The 24116-nt window shown below is 38.5% G+C and overlaps 1 protein-coding gene across 1 annotated transcript in view; it reads left to right on the top strand.

Annotated features, from left to right (window-relative positions):
* LOC139710475 (ribosomal protein S6 kinase alpha-5-like) overlaps positions 1–23593 on the top strand; it is an 82987-nt gene extending 59394 nt beyond the window's left edge. Inside the window, 9 exon segments of the mRNA XM_071622391.1 lie at positions 1189–1353; positions 6743–6868; positions 11360–11411; positions 11414–11435; positions 12718–12862; positions 13488–13658; positions 14459–14662; positions 15481–15637; positions 16595–23593. Of these exon segments, the coding sequence (XP_071478492.1) occupies positions 1189–1353; positions 6743–6868; positions 11360–11411; positions 11414–11435; positions 12718–12862; positions 13488–13658; positions 14459–14662; positions 15481–15637; positions 16595–17505 (1953 nt within the window). The 3' untranslated portion in view covers positions 17506–23593.
* The last annotated feature ends 523 nt before the right edge of the window (positions 23594–24116 follow it).

The following is a 24116-nucleotide window of genomic DNA, read 5'->3' as shown; positions in this document are numbered from 1 at the left end:
CCAAAGAACTCGTGAGAGTTATGGGATCTGCAACAGTGATCAAAGGTCGGCTGCCAGTAAAGGGCAAAGTCTGATATTTTAGAATTCATGCCATAAAGCTCATAAGACATCCAATGAAATTTAGTGAAAGTTAGCTAAAGTAGATTCAATATGGTTTACATCTGGTATAGAACAAGGTCAAACTCTAAAATTTCAGTAGTTTCAACAACTTCAAAAGTGCTTGACCAAATGTAAAACTAACTTAAAGCTAACTTCGTACTTGCACTCAGCATAATCGTGACAGACATGAAGACTCTAGAAACACTTGGTGTGATCAAAATTTGTAAAAGGGTAAATTCTGATAGAAATATTCACTGTGTGGATGAAAAGGTTTGGGTCAGAGAACAAAGTGACCCATTAGACAAATCAAAGAAGTAAAATTCCAGATATTGAAACAGTGAACAGTTTGCAGATGATATATTTGCCCACATAGCTGCTCTGTTACAGAGAGGTATGATATGATGATGCAAAAGTATTACAGCCATTCCCAATGTCGCCTGTTGTTACGTACTTGTTTAAGATATGTTTCAGTTTTGTTTTGTTTTTCAATCATGCAGAAATGCAGAGAAGAAATTTTCTATGCCGAAACCATGCAGGCTTTGGAAAGGGAGCTAACACAATTTTGCAGTGTTTTTGAGTGTCATTTCAGTCTTTATATACCTCACAGTATAGAAAGACTTTGCATCACATTATCAGCATCCCCAGAACACCCAGAGTTTACGTTAGGGGCTGACAGTTGTCATTGTAATGTATGCGTGCTAATTGTTCGCTTGTTTGCACTCTGAAGGACGCAGGAAATTGTGTCTGTGCACAGCTCACAGGGAACAATGAATACTTTATTGTATGATACCACAATATCATTATTATCATTACTATTAATTTAGTCACAAAACGCATGTGCATCTTGTTATATACACAAACCAGAAAAAGAAGTATAGAGTGAAAAGGATAGAAATGTGAGCGTGGGGTTCCAGAAGCTAAATATAGAGCTGTTCCCTGGAGGCGTAAGATCCCACGTAGCTAATTCATGTAGTGCCTTTGTGATGTATGAATCTACAGTTTGATATCGGTGTACATGTGCTCCTGTTACAGAATTTTCAAACTTTAATCAAATGGATTGAGAATTGCCTGTATGGATTCTGTCAACAGTCGCTGAATTGGGACGACATAGCTGCCAAGAAGGTTCCCCCTCCATTCCGGCCCCACATCAATGGTGAACTGGACACCAGCAACTTTGCAGAGGAGTTTACATCGCTCATCCCAGCAGACTCACCTGCAGACATCCCCAAGACAGCGGATGCCAGAGTCTTCAGGGTGAGTTTGTGAGCCAAAATCTGAACAATCTTACAATACTATCTTTCCAAAGAAAGCATGATATGAAACTCATTTACAGTCTTGTCTATGAGGTATACTGTTTATAGAGTGTCCTCCTATTATTTACCCATGAGGTATTTATCTCAAAGGGAAAGGGGGGGGGGGTGATGTTACCTCAAAGCTTTCCTTAAATGCTTTTATAATCGTCATCACCACAAACAGAGCACAGGACTTCTGCAGATGCAATTTAGAGAAAACTGATACCCTTTGATATTGAATTTGGTTTATTTGCTCTTTTCTCTTTTTTTTTTTTGTGAATGGAGACAAGTTTCTCTGTATGAAAAATTTCAAGCCATGTTTTGAAATTATCAGCACTTTTGACTGCCTGTGTTCAGCTACTTGTAGATTTCACTAGTTCACTAATAAATTTCTGTGTATCTTTTCCATTCAAGCTTTGCAATGTCCCTTGTTCAATGCAGCTCAAAATGATCTGTATCAAGTGTGTGCTTGCAGCCATGACTTTGGTTTTGTGTGTGTGTGTGTGTGTGTGTGTGTGTGTGTGTGTGTGTGTGTGTGTGTGTGTGTGTGTGTGTGTGTGTGTGTGTGTGTTTAAGACACACCCCCTCCCCACCCGATTTTTACATACTTGTACATGTGAGGCTTTGTAATAATGTTATAAAGATTAAGCTCTTTCCATGAAATTTCATGTTCAATCAGTTTGTTTGCGAAAATCTATGCCATCTTCTAGTATTACTGTCTGATCTTGCTCATACATCTATCATTATTGAGAGAAGACAATTGTACTCATCTGTGATGCCAGACACTGCCATTTTGATTTGACAGGCATGTCTGGATGGCTCTTTCTTCTTCTTCTTCTCCCTCTTCTTCTTCTCTTTTGTTTTACTTTGCCTTGAGCTCATGTACAATAGAAGAGCAACAGAAATTGTCATCTATCAGGACAAATAAGTTGCAGACAGCATTACCTGTGTGCTGTCTATGCAGAGTGACCTCATTAGTGAGGATTGACTCCTTTGGTTGCCTCTGAGTCGTGCGTCATTACCACATCTTGAAGCTCTGACGCGCTTGCTTTATACATGAGACACCTCGTGTCAAGAAAAGGGTAGATTCCGAGGGTCCTATTAGGGAGACATCCCAGGGCACCACTGATTTGTTGTGCCTGTGTGATTTAAAAAAAAGAAAAGAAGAAGAAGTAGAAATGGTCAGACTTGATATATAATAACCAACTTTCCATGAGTCTCCTACGAAGTAGAAGTGCTTGCATTGAAGAATAAAACTTTCCTTTCGGAGCTGTGATGTTGCCATGTATGTGATAGGTATGTGTAGTCTCCTACTTCTTAGTTATCAATGAAGAACAGGTCTAAAATCAACATATTGTTGATTGTGAAGTTTCCTACTTAATGGTAAGCAGCTATGATGTACTTTCCGAAAAAGTGTCGTAGTCTGTGTTGAACTTTTCATTGGAAGCTGCCCGAAAAGCTACAATGTGAATCCAACATGAGGGCATTTTAGTATGAGTCTGCACCTCCAGACAGCAGGTCATTAAAAACCCATCTGTGTTTATTATGGGCAGTCTTTGTCATCAGACAGCTCGCACGACTGAAGAACAGAGAAGATGGTACGTGTTACGCTGACTCTAGCCAGCGCTAAGTTGTAGTAAGGATCAGCTACTGTGGTATCCTGCTGAAAAGACAACAGAGATGACAGAGATATATAAGCTCAGTGATGCTAGACCACAGAATCACATTAATTATCTTGTAATTATCAGGCTTCCGTCAGGGGAAGAGGAAAGAGGGGGGGGGAGGGGGGAAGGGGTGGAAAGATTGCCCACAAACAGTGGCAGAGATGTGGCAAATTTTGCTAAAAGCCGTCTCTGACAGCCATTTATGACGGGACAGAAACAGGATTATGCTTACATAATGGATTTCTACTCGGTCTACTGTGACTCCTGGCTTTGTAGAAAAGGTGGCATAATTAGGAAGAAATAAAAGTGTATCTCCATTATGCAGTGTATGAAGCATGAATGATTGAGGGTATGTCATGGTGCGCTGTCGTTCCATTTCTCTCTCTCTCTCATTCGCGTTGAGTCATTATTTGTTCCACTTGACAATTAATTGCAAATTGAACTTCCCACTGTCGGTGGGTTCAGTCATTAGTCTTCATTGCTGTCACAAAGGTGTGTTAATTTTAGTCTCCTGCACATCGCCAATGTAATATTTCTCTTATATCGTATTCATTTCCAGTATAGATACTTGACACGGTATACAAGTCTGTGTGTTTATGTAAAGTGACAAAATTTCTCGATTTCCCGCATGACTGGCAACTTTGTTTCTTATTTATGTTTTTTTCTGATCTTATTACAATGATGCGTTTATTTTTATTTGATATTAAAAATTTGATTCACGTCTCAGAGATTCAATTCTGAAAAGTAAACATCAGGGAAGGTGCACTTGGAGGGTGTCTTCAGACCATCATAAACTAATTTTGAATGTCGATGGCTGACTAGCAATGTATTGATTTCAGCAGGAATAACAAACAACACATGATAAATAACAAGAGAACAAGAAGCATGCAGTGCAGTATGACAGCATAGCAACATTACTGTCAAAAGCAGAAAGCATACTGTACATGCGTGCAGATTATGAAGAGCTGGTTGTCTCCAGTGGGTGGTGAGGTATCAGAAGCTGATGATTCGCATATATGATGTCATATAACCATTTACATAGACTCTGTCATCTGAACGGAAATTCACAGAGTAATTCTGTTTGGAGTTGTATACTGAAGAGCATCCATCGTTTGTAAGCTCTTTTACAAATCTATAGATCCTGGTTGCTATCAGGATTGCATTTGCCTGACTTAACCCATTGAAGATAAGTCCGTAGAATACTCAGGCAGATGTCTATGGGAAATGCGTGTTATAGCAAAATCAGTCTATCCCCAACGGGTTACAAGCAAACTTAATCAGGCGTTTAAAATTGAGGGGGAAAAGGTTGTGTGGATTTCTTCATGATTTTTAGGTTATAAATCTGTATCTTGCCAAAAGTAAAGATCATGCACAGGTTATTAAAATCTTCACCAAAAAGTTGACAGGGAAACATGCAGATTGGATGTGAAATTACTCGTCACTGTAGTAGTGTAGAACCTGTGTAGTGTCAGCTCCATTTCGTCTGCACACACAGAAGCCATTGGTGCAGTGCAGATTGTTTCTTGAGATGTTTGGAGCTAATGCAGAGAATTTCAAACTCTTGAATGTCATATTATATATTGCTACCTGGTTGAGTAGTCAGAATGATTCAGTGAGCCGATTTATTGCATGCCTCATTACTGTGAAATCTGCCCATGCACATGCTATTGTGATATTTTGTAGATGAAATATTGCGGTTCTCGCGACCCTTTTATACATTGGGCATGTTCGTCTATAATATGGAATATGTTTTAGGTCTCTTCAGCTTGGATCCGTCCATCCATCAAGTGATAATTGGGGTCTGAACTCTGTGCCTGTATGTTCATGTGTACTTTTGGGGGTCATATTTCTTCTGGGAAGTCTGCAAATCATCTTTTTAGATTGAATTTCATATTATGAATGCAATCATTGCACTGTGTTACCCATAAACACTTTATTTCTAATGAAGCTCTGTAAATATTCCTATTCCAAGATGATGTGTTACAAATGATAAAAATATATTTTTTGAGTGTCATGACAATGACCTCATATATTTAAAAAAAAAAAGACATTTGTCATCTGAGATCATGATGTAGCATGCAAATGTTGACTGCTCTGAAGGTCAGAGTGCAAGACATTAGCCTGAAGCAATGTTCTCACCAATGTAACAACCCAAAGTAATTCAGAGGGTCATGCTGGACTCTTCTAGATCACTGTAAGTCCATGATTGGGGCCTTACTGAGAGGATATAGTAGTCAATATTTTGTCATGTGTAATGAGAGAGATCAGGTTTCAATGGACTAATCTAAACTCTTGCCATGTCCAAGGTAGCCATTTTCAAATGAATTGAAATTGAATTGAATTGAAATTGAATTGTTTAATTCATGTTATTGTAGACGCCAGTACCAAAATTGACCACACTTAACTAAATTCTATGGAGTTCATGCAAAACCAGTGTACTTTTAACTCGCACCTTCTCAAACCATTTGTCTGCATTTTATACTGGTTTTGTTCACGCTGTATTCTATAGCAGCTGTGTAAATGTAAACAAAGGATCAACTAGGTCTCAATGTTAAATGATTAATGAACTCTTTGAGGTGGTGCACTGGTCATGTTGTTAGTTTACAAGATCCTACCTTGAGTCTTGGTCAAAGGGGAGCTTTACACATCAGCCGACCAGATGCTGATATTATGAAAATAAGGTGTATTGTGCCAGAGTATGAAATCTCAACATTTTGGCTGTAAAGCTGACTTGAATGATAATTCATATAATGAATAACTGTGGAACAATGATCATTGAATATCTAGGACACAAATCCAGGCATACACTGTACTCCTATTGGAATTTGAATACCAAATCAGTTGCAAAATGGAGTGATATATCCAGTGTATGTACCGTTGACTGGTAATACAACATTACAATGGCATTGGTGGAGAAGGGGGGGGGGGGGGTTGGGCAGAGCTATATACTGTACTTGTGTGTGTGTCCTTATGAGCCAATGTCTCCCTATCATTCATGCATATCAAACTGCACCCGACGAAGCTGCCCATCCAATAAATGAAGAGTATTGTGGCGCTTGTCTGACAGACAGATGGTTTTGTAGTCAGTGATGACACATTGGCTGTGGACATTCATCATGAGTTTGATGTCCCACGCTGGGCTGAAGAGTCTCTGCAATAAAGCCATGAGAATGGAAATTGCATCCCTCTTTCCTAGTTCCTTTCCATAAAAGAGTTGCTGTTATTGACATTTTGTCTGTTGATACATTTAAATGACATTCCCTGCTTGTAACTTGTAAATTGACTTCTCTTGTAATTGAGCAAATATGTTTCCCAGAGTGATTTAAGAATTTATTAAACCTGCAAACATTTTGTAGTGCTAGTTAAACATGATAATCTGATGTTTTGAAATTAGACTTTGTGCTACAATTGTATGCATCTGAAAAGAATGAAAGCTTACAAATTCAACTATGCAGTGATGATTGATTTCTATCATCATCGTTAATCATGAAAGTGTTAATCTGGTAGGACATCTCCGTAAAAACTTCCAGTTTCAGTCGATGCTTGTGCTTGCCAACAGATACACCATTTGCTGAGAACATATTTGATGAGGCATTGCAAATTATTAGAGTATGTAAGTTGTCTTTGTTCGTGATATTGTCAATGATGCTAATAATCATGGTGATGATTCTCTTTTCTTTCCTGAAGGGTTATTCCTTCATAGCTCCTTCCATCCTGTACAGCGAAAATGCCATCACTAAGGACATGCTGACTCAGCCTTCAGACCAAAACCGTCCATCACTGTCACAGATCTCTTCAATACATCAACTCAAGGTACGTTTTCTATCCTCCCTGGTACCATGGAGGAACAAAGTCTTTCTTTGTACCTCCATGCTGGCACCAAGGATTGTGGATAGTCCTGCAGGGTCATTGTAGGGTGGTTTGCAACTCAGAGAGGGTTGCTGTAACCTGTGAACGTGCTTTGTCATCTAACCTTTGCTTTATTAATCAATGTCCAGTACTTTGTTGAAGTAATCTTCCAAGAAATTTGGAATTTGGGTGTTTTGAGCTGAATCCAGTAATCACGCGGCAAATGACACTCATTAACCCGTTTGGCACGGGAACCTGGTGGCCTGTGTATTAGGTCTATGGGCATTTCAGAATTCGGTATGGAATGGGTTAAATGAAGAAGACAGAGATGACTTGACTGAATGAACAAATTATTGATGCAGTTTGTAAGTATCTGCTCAGGCGGTTGATTGTTTGTCTGTAGCACATAATGGTATTGAGAAATATATGTGGCATAAATGCCTTGTTTCATATGACCATTTTCTCAACCCAGCTGTGAACAAAATTGATATAATATTTCACTGGCCTGGGGATGGGGGGAAGATACAACATTAATTGCCTGAAGTAGAATTGTTATTGAATTGCCCAATTTGAAGATGAGGGCAATGCAATTCCAGTTAGGGCAATTAATGTTGTATACCCTGAAAGTAGCCAGTCCATAATATTATTACCCATATCAGGCATCTGAAGCATTACTAGAGTATTAGAAATTAGTAAAGTGTTAAACTTTTCACAACTTCCAAATACATTGGTACAATTTTCCACTAGGCCCCAGGACGAGCGCTACACCTGCTAAACTGCATCTATGCATTCAAGCGCACATACACAGCTCAATCAAACAGCATGCGTATACTATAAACAGTGCACGCAGTCTCAAGCACTGACACACATAATGCGGCTGCAGCCGTGATTGTTTACTATTCTTATGTGTTAACATACGGAAAATTGCCCCCGGTCGCGAAACTGTCATCAACAGCAAATTTTCATCATCGTGTGCTCAAGTGCCCGGATACTATATTCCCCTCTTTCGCAACATACAAATCCTGTAGGCTCTGGTGCAATAGGGGAATATAAAAAATTGTTGTGTGCCTTGAAGAACGACGCGAACACAAAGGCTTGTAAGTAATACACGTGCCTCACGTGTGTTCGTGTTGTTCTTCCTGGCACACCTTATGCAGCTCACATGCATTCGCGTTGTTCTTCCAGGCACACCTTACACAACTTGCGTGTGTTCATGTCGTTCTTCTGGGCACACCTTACGATCCTAGAGTACCGTTGCATTATTCTTATGGGCAGACAATGAAATATACCTCTCATTCCTGAGGGGAATACAATTTTGTAATACCACAGCTCAGATGTCTGATATGGGTAATAATAACCACAGCTCGGATGTTTATTATGGGTGATAATGATTATCATTACCCATATTATACATCTGAGCGGTGGTTTTACAAATTGTATTCCCCTTGTTTTAAGTGCTAGCAGGGAAAAGAGGAATATATTTCTTATATTCTCCTCTTGTACAAATGCCTAGATGTGATTTACATGTTCAAAAAGAGGGGAATATAGCATCTGGGCACTTGAGCACTCGGTGATGAAAGTCTGTGGTTACTGAGAGTCTCGCGACAGAGGGCAATTTCCCATTCGTTGACACATAAAATACAAGATGAGTGTGGCTGTAGCGCAGCCTCATTCTGTTTGTAAGCACGTGTATGACTGCATTCACTGTATAGACTTGCTGCTTGCTTGAGCTGTGTATGTGCGTGTGCATACATAGATGCAGCTCAGTGGTGTAGTACTCATGCTGGGGCCGAGAGGAATATTGTTAACTTGTATCGGGAAGTTGTGAAAAGTTTACATTTTACTAATTTCTGATACTCTAGTACTGCTGTAAGATGCCTGATATGGGTAATAATAATGATATGGACGGGCTACTTTCAGGGGAATAGGGCATTAATTGCCCTCACTAGAATCATATTGCCCTTGTCTACAACTCAGGCAATTCATTTCTACTTCAGGCAATAAATGTTTTATCCCCCTGTAGGCGAGTCCATATTAACTCTTAATGTGTCATGGTCGCCGAACAGCGACTTTAGTCCTAACGTGCCATGGTCGCCGATCGGCGACTAAGAAGAGCAAGAAAAGCATTGATCATTTAAGTTCTTGTGGTACCGTAATGTGTTACACCAAGCAACTGCCAATGATATGTACTGGTAGCTGATTAGCATAGCTATCGTTTCCACTAAAAATATGAGCATGCTTACATTGGAAAATTTTGAGTAAATACACGATTTTTCAGTTAGATGTATTTTTTTCGCAGCAGGCGCACCCTCTGCGAGATGTGTATGGATCAAAAGTCTCATAGGTAAACCACGCGTGTGTATGCTATTGAATCGCGTGTAATGTCTATGCGGTTCCACTCGCATTGTTCCGCTTGGATACTGTCCTGCGGGAAGCTGCTTTGATTTTGTCCCTCAAAGAGGGTCAGCTTTCGTCCGTCGGTCAAGTCTTTCATCCTTTTGTTTTGGTGAATGTAACTAATCGTCCCCACGCTAGCATAGGAATTGCGCGTGGACAAAGGCCTGCCGATTTCAATTGAGTACGCCCGCCCGCAGTCCGCTTGGACAAAAGGAGGATTAGCAGGTTCTTCCTTCTCAGGTGGACAAAAGACACTATTCCAGGGCCCGGGACAATTACTTTAGTTTCAAATACAGGATCTGGGACTGAAGGACTCAGATTTGGGAATGAATTACTCAGGCAGAAAGAGAAATTGCCAAGACAAAATAAACTGCTAGTATCTTTGGAATCATACAATTCTAGAAGACAATTTTGTTATCATTGAAAGAGGAGATGTTGCTCTAAAACTTTCTCACAGAGTCAAGGGAGCGTTCCATTGAAGAAAAAACAAGATTGACTCTTTTTTTCCATACTACACAAACATTTCTAATAATTTTTTTTATGTATCAATTATTTCTGCAATATTTCAGGTTCAGATAAATATTGTGGCAAACTGACTGCATGACACGAAAGAACAAACATTTCTTGATATATGTTGTGTAGAACTCAATTAAAAAAAGTCAATAGTTTCAGAGATATGGCAGTTTTAAATTTCATTGTTAGTCCAGTTTCGAAACGTTCTGGCGTTAGGTAGAAACCTCTGGCACGTTAGGGGTTTTGGGCCTGGCACATTAAGAGTTAATGTCTGAAGGTGTCAATGTTCATATGCTGCCACATATGATGCAGTTTTTGATACTCTTGGGTACCAAGAAAAAATCTGCCATTTTGTTGAATTATTTATTAATTTTTAGCACTGTACCCTGGGTTGCCAAAAATGGGTGAAAGTATAATTTCTAGTGCTTTATGGAAGAACATTTTGGTGCAAATATGAGCTCAACAGTGCAATAGCATCTTAACATCAATGCTGCTCATCACACACTACACCAGTGATCTCAGTGTCACACTCTGTAGGCAGCAGCACCACACTATGCGTTACCAATCCATGGAAGACATAAAATAAATAATCATGGGAAAAGGTTGTGGATTGAAATGATCTCATTCTAAATTACTGCTAAAATTGTAATAACTTGTTTTTAAAAAAAGTTGTGGCAAAAGGATCATGATTATTATTAATGTAATTGTGGTCAAAAGATTAAAAACAGGGCTTAATAAGCATTGGGATCATTATCGCTGACTACTAGTTGTTGACCTCCATAGTGGTAGTATGTACAGCATCTTACGAACATGAGATGGAGATGATACAACACGGTGCCCTGGGGTTTGATGGTACCCTGGGGTACATCATGGTGCATCATGTGATGTATCCTTCCTAGTTACGTGATCAAATCATACATTAATTGATTAATGTTTCAAGTGCTAGACAGCACCGGAAGCTAGATACCAGAGTGGGAGCTTTCTCTTTCTTTCTTTTTATTACTGTGGTTAAATTTATGGTTCCTCTATGCTTTACCATCTCCAAACAAGTGCAAAGTTCAAGTTAGCTTGAAGTAATATATCACAGGTAACAGCCCTTTAATGATGGTCCTTGACAGAACACAATGGCTTAGTGAAATAGCAGTTCTTTTGGAAATTATATCTGTCAGTATTAAAGGTTGTAATAAAAGGGATTTTGCAAAAGTATGTACTTCTGTTGACCCGGATTGATATGTGATTACTCCTTGACTCTGTTTTAAGACATTTTTTGTTCAATTTCACATTTTGTTCCAGAGTTGTGCTATAATCTACTAATTCATCCTTGTGCATCAAAGCAAATGAAAGCAATTTGAAAACTGGCAATTCATTATTCTTGTTCTATTGTGCAAATTTAAAGTTCATGAAAGCATTCTTCTGATTGTTGATGCCATTAATGAGTTTGTGTGGAAATTTTGACTGTTGAAAATCATTATCACTATTAGCGTGTAAAATGAATCAGGTATCAAGGCTTTAGTTGCATAATTTGTACATTGTGTTTATCTACAGGATTCACCTTTTAACAAGTATTATGAGCTGGACATGAAATCTGCTCCACTTGGGATGGAAGCTTTTCTGTGTGTAGGTGAGTCACACTCTTGCTGTCTTTTGAATTTAAAGGGTGTGTACATTCTGGTTGAGGTGAGGATTTAACTTTAACGTTTTGCGAGATATTCAGAAACCACTCTATGAGATGTCAAAGAGCATGCAATTCTAAGGGGTATCTAAAGTTTATTTGATGAAAATCAGTTTGGAAATGGCTGAGATGTCCAAAAACAAGGTGAAACAGAGATCTTGATAAAAGGCGTGGCCTGTCACCTTTTATCATTATCACTTTTTTGGATATCTCAGCCATTCGAACGCCAATTTTCATCAAATAAACGTTGAATCCTTCTTGAAATTACATGCTCTTTGATATTTCATAAGAGGTTTCTCATTATCTCGCTTAGGAATGTTCAAAACATGACTCCCCTCCCCAACCAGTAGTCCCTGTAATCTGCTGATGAAATATTTTATTTTGTCAATATTCTATACTCACCAGTCCCTCTGCAAATGCTTCAATTATGTCATAATTTTGAATTACTCTAAATGAAGTAAGTAGTCGATGATACAGTCGAATACTTATGGTTTAGTAGTAACATTTAAAATTCAACTGAAAATTATTGTTCAGCAAAGCATGTGCCTTGTGTATCTAATAAGGTTTGTGTTGTTTGAAGTAGACAAGCGTTGGTAGATAGATGTGATGTTATTAAAGTGTGTGCATTGTGCTCTATGATACAGATACATGTACATATTGGCATCTTGTGATTTGAACCGAAGTTTAATGTATTATAGTTACCATTTTGGCAAGCTTTGAGCAGCTTAGTTTGATCTTAAACCCTGATATGGATGTTGTTTGTCTTGGATGTGATGTCTGACTCATGTTTGTGCTGTGTCAAATAAGTAAAGCAATAATTGTATTAAAGGGAGAATTGTCTCTGAAAAGTAAAGTAATATGTGATGGATGATGCAGCAATAAAACAACAGTGCATGCGTAAAAGTGTGATAGACAACAAGGAGTACTGAACTTCCCAACCCGGGGGGGGGGGGGGGGGGGGGGGGTGTCATAAAGTTGTTCTTAAAGTTACAAACGACTTAAGAATGACTGGTGATCAGTTCTGATGTGTTATACTTATAATTCAGCACAAGAACTGATCACCAATCCTTAGGCGTTTGTAACAGCTTTGTGAAACACCCCCCTGGATCAATAAGTTCTCGCCCTAGGGTCATTAATATCCCTACTTTTATGATACGGCCAGTGATTTCAGTGATAAGATGAGGGAAGCATACTTGACTCTTTTTGCTTTCCTATCCTTGTGGTCCCACAGGAGATGTAAGCACAAGAAGACTGGTCAGGAGTATGCGGTGAAGATCGTCAGTCGTAGAGTGGACTGTACCCAGGAGGTCACCACACTCCAGCTGTGTCAGAGACATCCAAACATTGTGGCTCTCAAAGAAGACTTCAAAGACCACGTAAGACTGGAATTACTCTCTACTGCTACTCTACTTGTATTTGAAGTGGTTCTTTGCCATAAATTATAGGGACAAGGATATGACCTGCTGATAGCAAGAACTTCGCAAATATTCATTGTCTTAATTCGTTTACATTTTCAGCTCGAAATTTCCCTCTGTATTTATATCATGTTTTGATTATTTCTGTCTTTATTATTATTTTTTCTAAACACTTTTATGCATGTTTCTTTGTTTATCTGTCTATCTTCCTATAATTTTAGGGGAGTGGCGATGGTAATTGGAGAAGATTGGACAGTGTCTCAAACAGGTTGCTGTCATAGAAAACATCGTAGAGGATTTACATACCTGCCTCACGATGCTGTGAATGACTTTCATGCATATTATGCCTTTCCCATGGGAGTAATGTGCTGTGATTGTGCTGTGATCACTTTTATTCCCCAAAAGAAGTCATGTGAGGTCTAACAGGTACAACTGTAGAATTGCATACTTCAATTTGGTTGAAAATAAACTGATGCCGGCAGAGTAACATGTAGACTAGCTTTTTATGCTAGTGGGGAATGTTGCACAGGGTATAATGGTCAGCAGTTGTTCTTTGAGCAGTTTGTGTGTATTTTTGTCTCTGCAGCTGCACACATACATCATCATGGAGTTGTGCAAGGGTGGTGAGCTGTTGGGTAGGATACGCAAGAAGAAGTACTTTGATGAGTGTGAGGCCAGCACCATCATGAGGAAACTTGTCTCTGCCGTTGAGTACATGCACGACCGTGGGATTGTCCACCGCGACCTGAAACCAGAGGTATGTTCAATTCAGTCTTATAACTTTCACTCCCAAAAGGTTGTTAGATTTAACGAGCCTTTTCCCGAGATGGCAAGTGCGACAAGAATTACCACCAGCTATTAGCTTAGTGCATGATAGTGTGGTTTTATTACATTAAGGATTTTAAGGAGGGGGATGGGGGTCATGTTTCAGTCGATGATTTTGTATGTTACTTGCTTTAAGAGTACAGCTATGAATTATCATATGTTCAGGATGCAGCTTACAGTGTTCTGTTATGTCAGTCAAAGTTGATGGATGAATTCTTGTCTTCAAACAAAAAGCAAACTTGATTTTATGGGGATGACTCCAGTTAATGAAGAAATAATCAAGTATGATTAGTGCTACACTGTCCAAAATGAGCAATATTGTCACATTTATTTTCAGTGTAGCACCAAGAATCATGTGAAATATGATCACAGGCACAATCCGAATCCTGCTTGACAGCAAGACTTTTCATCCAAAATGTTTTGTCTGTGAGACTGCCAAATTACTACCCCAAAGTTTTAATTAATTGATGATATTACCCTCAAATTTTCTAACAGCTGCCATGGACAAGAAAAATGTTATCCACTTGAGTTTTTAGAGAGACCAAATTTGTTGATAATTTGATGAGAAACCAAGAGCTTTGAATGAAATTTATAAACAGAATATCATATTACTTCATTTTTAGAAGAGTATGTTCCAAAGAGAGTTACTGGTAGCAGGAGGATATAAAAGGCTAATTTTTGGAGCAGCATAACTTTTAGCTCAGACTTTTGTCTAACCCTTTCTCCTCACAGAATATTCTTTTCACTGACGATTCTGATGACGCCGAGCTTAAGATCGTTGACTTTGGCTTCGCCAGGATCACCAATAGCAACCAGCCGCTGAAGACTCCCTGCTTCTCCCTGCACTTTGCTGCTCCAGAGGTCCTGAAGAGAACCTATGAGCAGGATGGAGAGTATGATGCCTCATGTGATGTCTGGAGTCTTGGGGTCATACTGGTGAGAGCAGGTGTTCCTGGAAATTTCTCCTAAGCAGAATGATATATAAACTATCACAACCTTTAGTGCACAGGAACTTAAAAACGGTGAATGATTGCAAAAACGTATGTAAGTGGATGATCGTCTGAAGTACAGTATCCCTTTGATATCACATGCAATTGCTTGAGAACTGCATGATTTTCTTTCTGGTAGTAATTGTAGATTTACTTCACTGCTGAAAGTGTCATCAAAGTTCAAGTTGAATCTAATTCAAATTCTCATTAATCTCTGGTATTCATTCAAAACAATTTCCCTGGGAAAATTCTTTCTGTGAGATGTTTGAGATCTGACGTGACCCTTGAGCAACGAAAGATCCATACATAATGGCCTATGGTGCCCTAGAAGGTACAGCCATATTACTCTCATTTTGACAACTTTCTAAATTATGTAAAATAGCTCACTGCATCTTTATTTTTGTCTATTGTAAGTTATGTTTATCTGAAAGCCTATTAAGACTTTACCAAGAGAATGTCGTGTCACAGAAATAATTCTGACATACTTGTGTTGACGTTTGACCTCTTTCAAATTACGTAATTATATTATTCTATATGAAAACAATAAAAATGGTAAAGCATAGAACTATAGAAAAGTGGACAGACGGCTTAGGGAGTAATAAGACAGGTGCTTTCGGGCGGTTCAGTTACCAATGGGTTAAGATAAGCCTAATCTTTTTTATAGTGTCAAAGCATTCAACCATTTTGAGGTGTTAGTAAGTGGCTAGTACGTGTAAAGATGATTATGAAGCTGATGTGCGTCTTTGTCTGATCATCACTGTGCAGTACACTATGCTGTCGGGCAAGGTTCCCTTCCAGGCCTCTAGTGTGAGCAGCAACAACAGTGCCTCAGAGATCATGAAGAGGATCAAACATGGCGATTTCTCCTTTGATGGAGAGGAGTGGCAGTCAGTCTCAACCGCTGCCAAGGACTTGATCAAAGGCAAGCATACTTCTTAGAGCTGAGCTAGGGTCTCTAACTTAACAAAGAGAACAAAAGCAGATTAACAACCAAACCCCAAATAGGAATTTCAACTTTATTGCTGTACAGTTCAGTTTCTGCACATTGTGAGAGAGAAGGAAAAATAACACAGACACACACACACACACACACACACACACAAATCACAACGGACAATACTGTAAATGAGATATATTTTGGGGTGTTCTTGTTTAAATTTTTTTTCTCTTGAGTGGACTGATATTTGCTAAGTGAACAACTCGTGAAAATTTTTTAACCTGTTAGACAAATGCATTGCATACTATCTCCAAAGTAGGAAGTCCCTAGCTTTTCTCTTGAAAACTGACTATGTCTCTCATTCATTCCATCAAAGTGGTTCGATGTTGCAAATTCCACCAATTCCATTTCACAAAATATATGCCGTGTACAGTAAATTTTGTGTTTCTGATTTTTTGTCATTGAATACCCTTAGATTGTTGTGTATGTATGTGCTGAGCAGGGCTTAAAACCTATTTTGTATGCAACATCTTTTAATTGTACTCAGCAACTTTGACCTGTAATTTGGGTGACAGAAATGTAGTAAGGCATATCCAAAACAACAGACTGAAAGACTTAAATCTGATTGCATTTTGTGAATACATAACTTTTCAAGGCATACTGGGTACTGCACTTCAGGATACATGCACCAATTAAAGACATTTAACCCCCCAAAAATAAATAATAAATAAAAAAATGGTGAATTAAGTAATTATGAAAATGTGTCATTAGGATGGTAGGCCCTACATGTTGGTATTCCATTTTAAAGTGAGTAGGAATATGGGAAATAAAACATGATTGTGTTTCATGTGGTAATCAAGTATCTGGCATTTTCTCAGAATCTGATAGCATGATTTGTAACAGTGGCATCTTTCTATCTTGCTCTGTGCCTTCCCTTTCTAGGTCTTCTCACTGTTGATCCAATGAGGCGAATGACCACCACAGACCTAGCACAGAATGAGTGGATTCAGGGCCAGATCTCTTCTTCTTCAACCCCACTCATGACTCCTGATGTCCTGAGTTCATGTGCCTCCATACAGCGACGAGTAAAGGCCACGATGCGCGCCTTCCACACTGCCCAGCGAGAGGGATTCCTCCTCACAGATGTCTCCAACGCTCCCCTCGCAAAGCGGCGTAAACAAAAGAAGGACTCTTCAACAGAGACCCGGAGCAGCTCCAGCGAGAGCACCCACTCCCAGGGGTCTTCCCAGGAGAGCAGCACCACCCAGACACCTTTCATCAACCCACTCCTGCACCCTCCCACTACCACGCTAACTTCCCTCTCCTTCGCCACCACCACCTCAACCTCGCTTGCCACGGCTGCTCCTTCAGGCCAGCAGCTTCCCAGCTATGGTAGACAGACCCCAGGAAAAGTTGAGCCTTTCCTAAGCTCAGACTCCCTAGGATTTTCACCAACCCTTCCAATGCCAGCATTTGAACCAACTAAGATATCCTCTGAAGGATCCCCTGAAGATTCTGGCTATGAAACCCAGACTCAGAATACCCCAACACTGGAAGGGCAGACGATGACTGCCGGTATACCCAAGTTGCGGATTGTATCTCAGGGTGGTGGTTGCGAGTACTCTTCAGTTCTAGAACCTTCCACGCATCCACACTCTGTCCAACAGCCACATGTGAGCTCTACTAGCACCCTCCCGGAGTATTATGCTGTGCAATATCCAGGGTCTCAGCCTGCCCTGCCCCTAATGCTCCATACAGTACCAAGGACAATGCACCAGCAGCCAGCAGGGGCTATGACACACCCCCACCATCCCCATTTACCAACCATCAGTGAGGACCCATCTGCTACGTGATTTCAGGACTCCCGAGAACCTAAGAGTGACCCTGTCAGGGCTGGCGTCATGATTTCACCTCAGAACTCATTTTTTTATATTGTACTAATAAGTTTTGGTGATGTTTGCAAGGGAGTATGTGTGCGTTTGTGTGTCAATGTTTGTGTGTCATCGTTTGAAGTTAACTTATAACTGATTATCCATTACTCGCAGTGGCAAGAAACAGCAAAGGATGGGATGATGATAACTGAAGGACATTGTTACACAGAGAGGAAAGTAATAAGAAAAATATGCTGGTGTATCAATGCTTCTCCAACCTGCAGACCAGACAGGAAAGATGATGGTTGACAATGAGGATAAAGAGGAGGGACACTTTGTAAGTTTACTGTTTGAGTGAGTTTGAATTCACTACTCTTTCTTATATACTATGGTCTATAGATAAAATTGGAGTTTTTCATTTATTGATTGGTTAGATGAAATACCTGACTTCTATCATTGCGGTGTAAAAGATTGCACTTGGAACCAAATCAGTATTTACAATTGTATGTGGTTTGAATGCAAGCAATAACATGGCATGTATTTCTGTTGCATATGTATGTTGAGGAATCTTGTATTGTTGATTGATTAATTGGTTGTTTGGTTGATTGAATGACTCTATCATAGACTAGCATTGAAGTAACTTGGAACAAATGTGATGTTTCTCATTTGTTTTCTGTATGTGTCAAGCATGACTCTGTGATGAGACAAACTCTTACAGTGCAGCCATCATCCAACTTCATCTTTTCCTATTAGCAAAAATCTACTTGTCCATTTGATGAGAACATGAATGGTATTGCATCATTAGATGATCTATCTGTGAATTGTTGTTTAATAAATCATTTGAGGTTATCACTCTGTGAGTTCAAGCTATTGCCAAGAAGTGATGTTTCTCCGAAGCAGATATGGGGATGTGGCTTCTGAAAGAGCAATGTTCTTCAGGATTGGCAGTTGTCTTTCATAATAATGCTTGACACTTGGGATTGATCTTTTGTGGCACATTTAGGAAAGCTCAAGATTTTTTTTTTTTTTTTTGTTAAAGAAGATGTGCACAATATATTCATTTCAACACATCAACTTTAAAAGAATTAATTCATTGTTTAAAATCTATGCTAATGACAAATTAAATAATTTCCATTTTCAACAGAGTTTTGGTGTAGAAAAGTCTATTTCAAATTACCATTTTATCTTGCTAATGTAAAAGGCACATGTAATTATCATCAAATGAATTTAAGTAATCATTTGTTCAGTGCACAAAAAAAAACCTTGTTTCCTTGATAAAACTTGGCCTGTTTGTAAAATTGGTTTTTAAGGACATTGAAAAACAATGAGGATTGAACTGACATGGACCTGTGTGATAATGATTATGATTTTTTTTTGTGTGTATGTGTCACAATGTGAACAAACTTGATTACTGCATAAACCTTTTCCAAAAATCAAAAATGCAGTTTGCACTGACTCGTAATTCTGGTGAAGTACTGATATCTGTCAAATCATGATAGATGATGAATACTTAACTACTGGCTGACATTTTTACGAGGTTAATGTCTGCAAGTTAGTGTTGAAGTTCCCTTTAAGAGAAACTGATGCTAGTTTATCATTGTTTCCAATATCATTTCTTATGGGATTGTGACGAGTCTGAAAGTGCCTTAAATGGTTATTGAGAAAGACAGATTGATGATGAAATAGTACATTGAAAGAAGTCGGACACATATCATCGAATTCATTCTTCTAAACCAAATAATTAATGGCCTAGCGCTAGAATGAAGTGCTGTATATTTGTAATGCATTTCATATATTTTCTGCTGCCCCAATCCAAAATTGTCTCATTAGTTTCCATTGTTCACTTCCGAGGTTTTTCTCTCTATGTTTTGTGTAATGGAATGAAAATGACATGGTTTGAGGGCTTCCAGATATCTTGATTTTTGTGGCTAAAAATATCTGGGATGAAAAGTAAACTCTCGCCATAGATTAGCCCAAGAACAAGGTTTTGTGGTTTTTTTTTTTTGACAAAGTGCTCTATGCAAGTTTTGTGGGATGCAGTTCCACTTTTTGATTTGTAATTGGAGAAAAAGCAGGTTCAGATGGATCAGGTGATCACAGTCATCCAAATCTGAATGACATATTGATGCGTCACAAGTTTCCATTGATGCCATATTTTATCGATGTTGTTATTGCAAATATGGCATTCTGTGTTTGTGTGCATGTACGCAAACATAGCCTCAGCTACAGATGCATACTAAGTGTCAACGAAGGCATCATTTTTATGAATGCAGTCATTGTGCCATAAATTTTGCAAACATTATGCTTGGTAACTGCTTCACTAGTCATAGTGAACCAGTATATTTACTTGAATATTGACTATTGATTAAGGCATAAATTGTGGTTACCACATTAACTGCACTTTTTGGGCCAAAAACAGAAGACCGTCAGAAACAGGGGATGCCGTTTATATCAGCAAAATGTGTACTCACAATAGCAGTCTGTGTGTAGAGGATGTCATATTACTGATACCCTGTTTTGGTAGCGAAAGTGCAAAAGGTGGTAATCTGGAGTATTTGAGATGGTATAGTATGTCATTCCCCTGAATTTTAGAGGCTTTGAATGGTGAGTCAGTTTAAAACCAATTCATGCTAACTCATTGGCACAGCATGGGACACTTGTTTACAGCTGTAACAACTAACACTCAGTGAACCAACACTGAATGACATGAAATCAGGACTATTACATGTAATTGTTGTCACAAGCACTAGCATTCTTCTTCTTCTTCTTCTTCTTCTTCTTCTTCTTCTTCTTCTTCTTCTTCTTCTTCTTCTTCTTCTTCTTCTTCTTCTTCTTCTTCTTCTTCTTCTTCTTCTTCTTCTTCTTCTTCTTCTTCTTCTTCTCCTTCTCCTTCTCCTTTCTTCTTCTTTTCACAAACTAGCCAGAACTTTACTGTGCAGTAAATACTCAGTCAAATATGATACGAGATAGTCATGTTGAGAACATAAAATGATTCTGCTAATGTTTTAGTGCTCCTTTGAAATACAACTAATTGTTTGGGATATCACAGTGAGCATAATATGCAAAAACAAAGTTTGGTCTCTATCAGGTACATGAACAAGAATTATAGTCATATTTGTATTTGATTGACGTAGTTACTTAACCGAGCACTAAGGAAAACAAAATTATTTGCTATTGCCTCATTTCAAATGACCTAGGAAGGAAGTGAAATAAGGCACAAGGTGCTGAATATGAAATAATCAGGTTTTGTCTTCCACCCTGTATGTAACTTCTGTATTCAGACTTTATCACATTGGAAAATATGTAAATCGAATGAGGCACATCCTTGGGACAAATAGCAAAGTTTGCATGTATCTCTGTAGTACAGTGATTGATGTACTTTTAGTGTATGTCTCGACAGAAATTGATAGGCTTTCCTAATGTTTCAGGTGGTTTTAGCTTTGTGTAATATTGTCTTGGATACTTTGTAATGTATGTCATTGATTTGTGTCTGCTGTCTGCATATATGGAGTACACAGGCATGAGGATGAGAAATGTCAAAACAGTTCTCAACAGATGTGACATGTGTGGACTAGATACATGGACATATTTGCAGGCATTTGTCTCAAATTCAGACTGTCCATATCTTAGACTAGCTCCTGCTAACCAAACTGTGTTCCACAAACACTAATCTGCTGATAGCTGTAGGGACCTCAGATCAATACCTGAACATCAAAGCTGATTGCCATATTGAGAAAAGGAAAGTTCGTTCTCCATGACCTCACAATAGACATATAGATATGTGGACATGCTTTCTCTCTTCAAGCGTGGTTCTGTATAAAATCATGCAAAATGTGGGTATAAAAAAACTAAAAAATAGAGATTTGGGGCAAACTCATAAGGGTGGAAAAGTAAAGGGAAAAAAATCATTTTCTATGGAGAGTGTTTTTGTTTGTTTGTTTGTTTGTTTGTTTGCTTGTTTTTACTAACTGAATTTTATAGTATGTATGAATTTTTTTGCCATGTGCCATTGATTAGAACTCAATTACCTAACTTTTCATGGCTTGTAGTACTGTTTCACCAGGTTCTGATCAGTTATGAATGTATCAAGGCATTAAAGGTTTCTCTTTATTGGTTATTGAGGTCAAAAGCACAAAAGACTTGATGGCACATTCCTGCCTTTACATTCTTTTAGATACACTGAAGGACCGTGTTTCCATGGATTGGCAAAGATAACTAATATGTGTGTGTGTGTGGTTTGTTCTTTTAGTGAGTTATTATCATTTTTTTTTTTTTGCAGGTCACAAAAGCAGATTTATCAGTCTGATTCAGTAGTGATACTTTCATAGGTACCCTATTGAGATGTTTTAGGTAATGATAGGATTGGATGCTTTCATAAATCAGTTGTTAATTATCTGAAAAAACCAAAGAAAAATCAAAAGTCAACTCCATTCTTTTGTCAGTTGATTTTTAGTTCTTGCGTAAAACTATCCACATTTGCAATGTATCAAACTTAACATCGTTTACACATTGCTGATTTGGAACATTTACAAAAGATATGAAGATTATATCATCAAGTGAGTTGATTAGGGCACTACTGTAAAGTGGATATTTTCGCACGAGTAATATTTCACGCTCGGCCAGGTAAGATGGATTTCGCATGCTTTTAATTTGCGAAATCAGGACATTAAGAACATATGGCATGCAAAAATATTCGCGGGCTTTTATTTTTGTGTTAGCTTCTGGTTGCGCAAAATGTGAGAAAATTTCTACTTCTATAATAATCGGTAGTTTGACACTCAATATGATATTTTGATAGGAACCCATAGACACACACACACATACAAATCAGTCCATTCTTGTGATGCATGTTAGACCAAGTCCTATCCACACAAAGTGATGTCATGGAGAAGTCTAAGAGTGGTGTTCTGGTTTCATTGGAACTTTTTTCAAAAGGGACCTGGGGAAGGAGGGACCTGGTTTTGGATTGGTACCATACGGTTCTAATCAAAGGAATGCCTTTGAAACTGATATTCATTGATTCATCATTACGATTGTATCTGGAGAAGTAGTGGACACTGCTGCCTTCGCTGGCTGGATCATGTTATGTACTGGGTTGGAGAGAGTGCATTAGCCTGTGTATATGATTCCATATAGTGTTGTTGAAACTGGTTGGAAATTATTCCATCATTAGCTTCACACACAAATTTTATTCAAGAGTTGTATGGGAGATGGCAATTTGATTCTCCCAAACATATTCTCGAAAGGCTATGTCGTATTTGATGTTGTAAATCATTATAAGGCTGGAGTGTTGAATATAAATTCAAGCAAATGGCAAGGTATTCCATTGATTGATTGGGAGTTGGAAGACTGCTATTTACGATGTTTTTGGTGTGTATACACATACAAGTACAGAAATGCAGTTAGCACATTTGAATGTGCAGATGGGTTTACTTTGACCCAGAATCATATATTTTATATTGTATAGAGACAACAGAGTAGATGTATTTTCTTATTTCTATCATACATATTTTATATTTATAGAAAAGAGATGTTAGCGCCTTCTGCGTGGATTGTTTCTTTGTTATTAGTGGCTTGTGGGAAATGTAGCATATTCTGTAGGAGCTGAATAGATACTGCACTTTCCAGTAGATTGGTCAGAATAGGTGTACTGCATTGTGTAGATGTGTCCAGTGAGTGCCACTCACTACCTGAATAATGTCAAGATTTCAGTTCATTCCCATGCTGTTAGGGTGAGTTTCCCCACCAAAGAATGAACGTGATGTATAAGGTTGATATCATTACAATGTTTTGATGGTCTAAACTTTATGTGAAGAGGTTGGGGAAACACCTGCCTTATATACAAGAACCTTCTCCACAGATATTAATGTGTACAGCAGAGAAGGAAAGGTTCAAAATCTTTGTGTATCCTTGCTACAAAATGTAGCTCATGTGGATGAGGTGTGAATAATGCACACATGAGTTTTATAGTTGATGTGAGGTGTACTGACCTACTACTAGTATTTGGAAAAAGAAACTTCCTCATAATGACAGAAACATAGCAGCTGCAGAATAACCAGGGTATATTTAACCAGGTTCTGAACTGAACTGAGCATATTGAACAGGGCTCTAATGAAGTAGGTAATCTGAATGCAAGGGGTCATGCAATTCATCATGAGGAAATGTATGTTCTTCTTCAGAAAATGATAGACATTTTGTATTAATGAAATGAAGCCTTCATTAAATGAGCTGTTGAGAAGATTGTAAGGGTATAGTGACTTGCTAAAATATTCCAACTCTTCATACTTGTTAATTGACTGGCACATGTTATGGCTCTTTAGTAGAGTCTTCTACATTGCTTGAATGGGTCAGAGGATATTCAAATTCAAATTCAAATTTAGTGTTTGGCACACGATTGTTTTTTAGATTATTGGTACTGTCTGATGTAGGTTTGAATATCATTTTGGACTGCCCAAGTGACAAAAATGAACATCTATGAAGTAAAGTAATGAAGTGTGAAATATGAGCACTTTGAAAATACCAAACCATTCTGCACCTACATACTATCAGATACAAACACACATGTACACCCTAAAACCATCTTCTCATAAACA

The sequence above is a fragment of the Diadema antillarum genome, unplaced genomic scaffold, assembly GCF_040938485.1.
Source record: "Diadema antillarum isolate AM-2024a unplaced genomic scaffold, OU_Dant_1.0 seq00001536_RagTag, whole genome shotgun sequence".
In the NCBI taxonomy this organism is placed as follows: domain Eukaryota; kingdom Metazoa; phylum Echinodermata; class Echinoidea; order Diadematoida; family Diadematidae; genus Diadema; species Diadema antillarum.
Note: the sequence above shows the minus strand (reverse complement) of the source record. Positions and strands in the feature narration are given on the sequence as shown.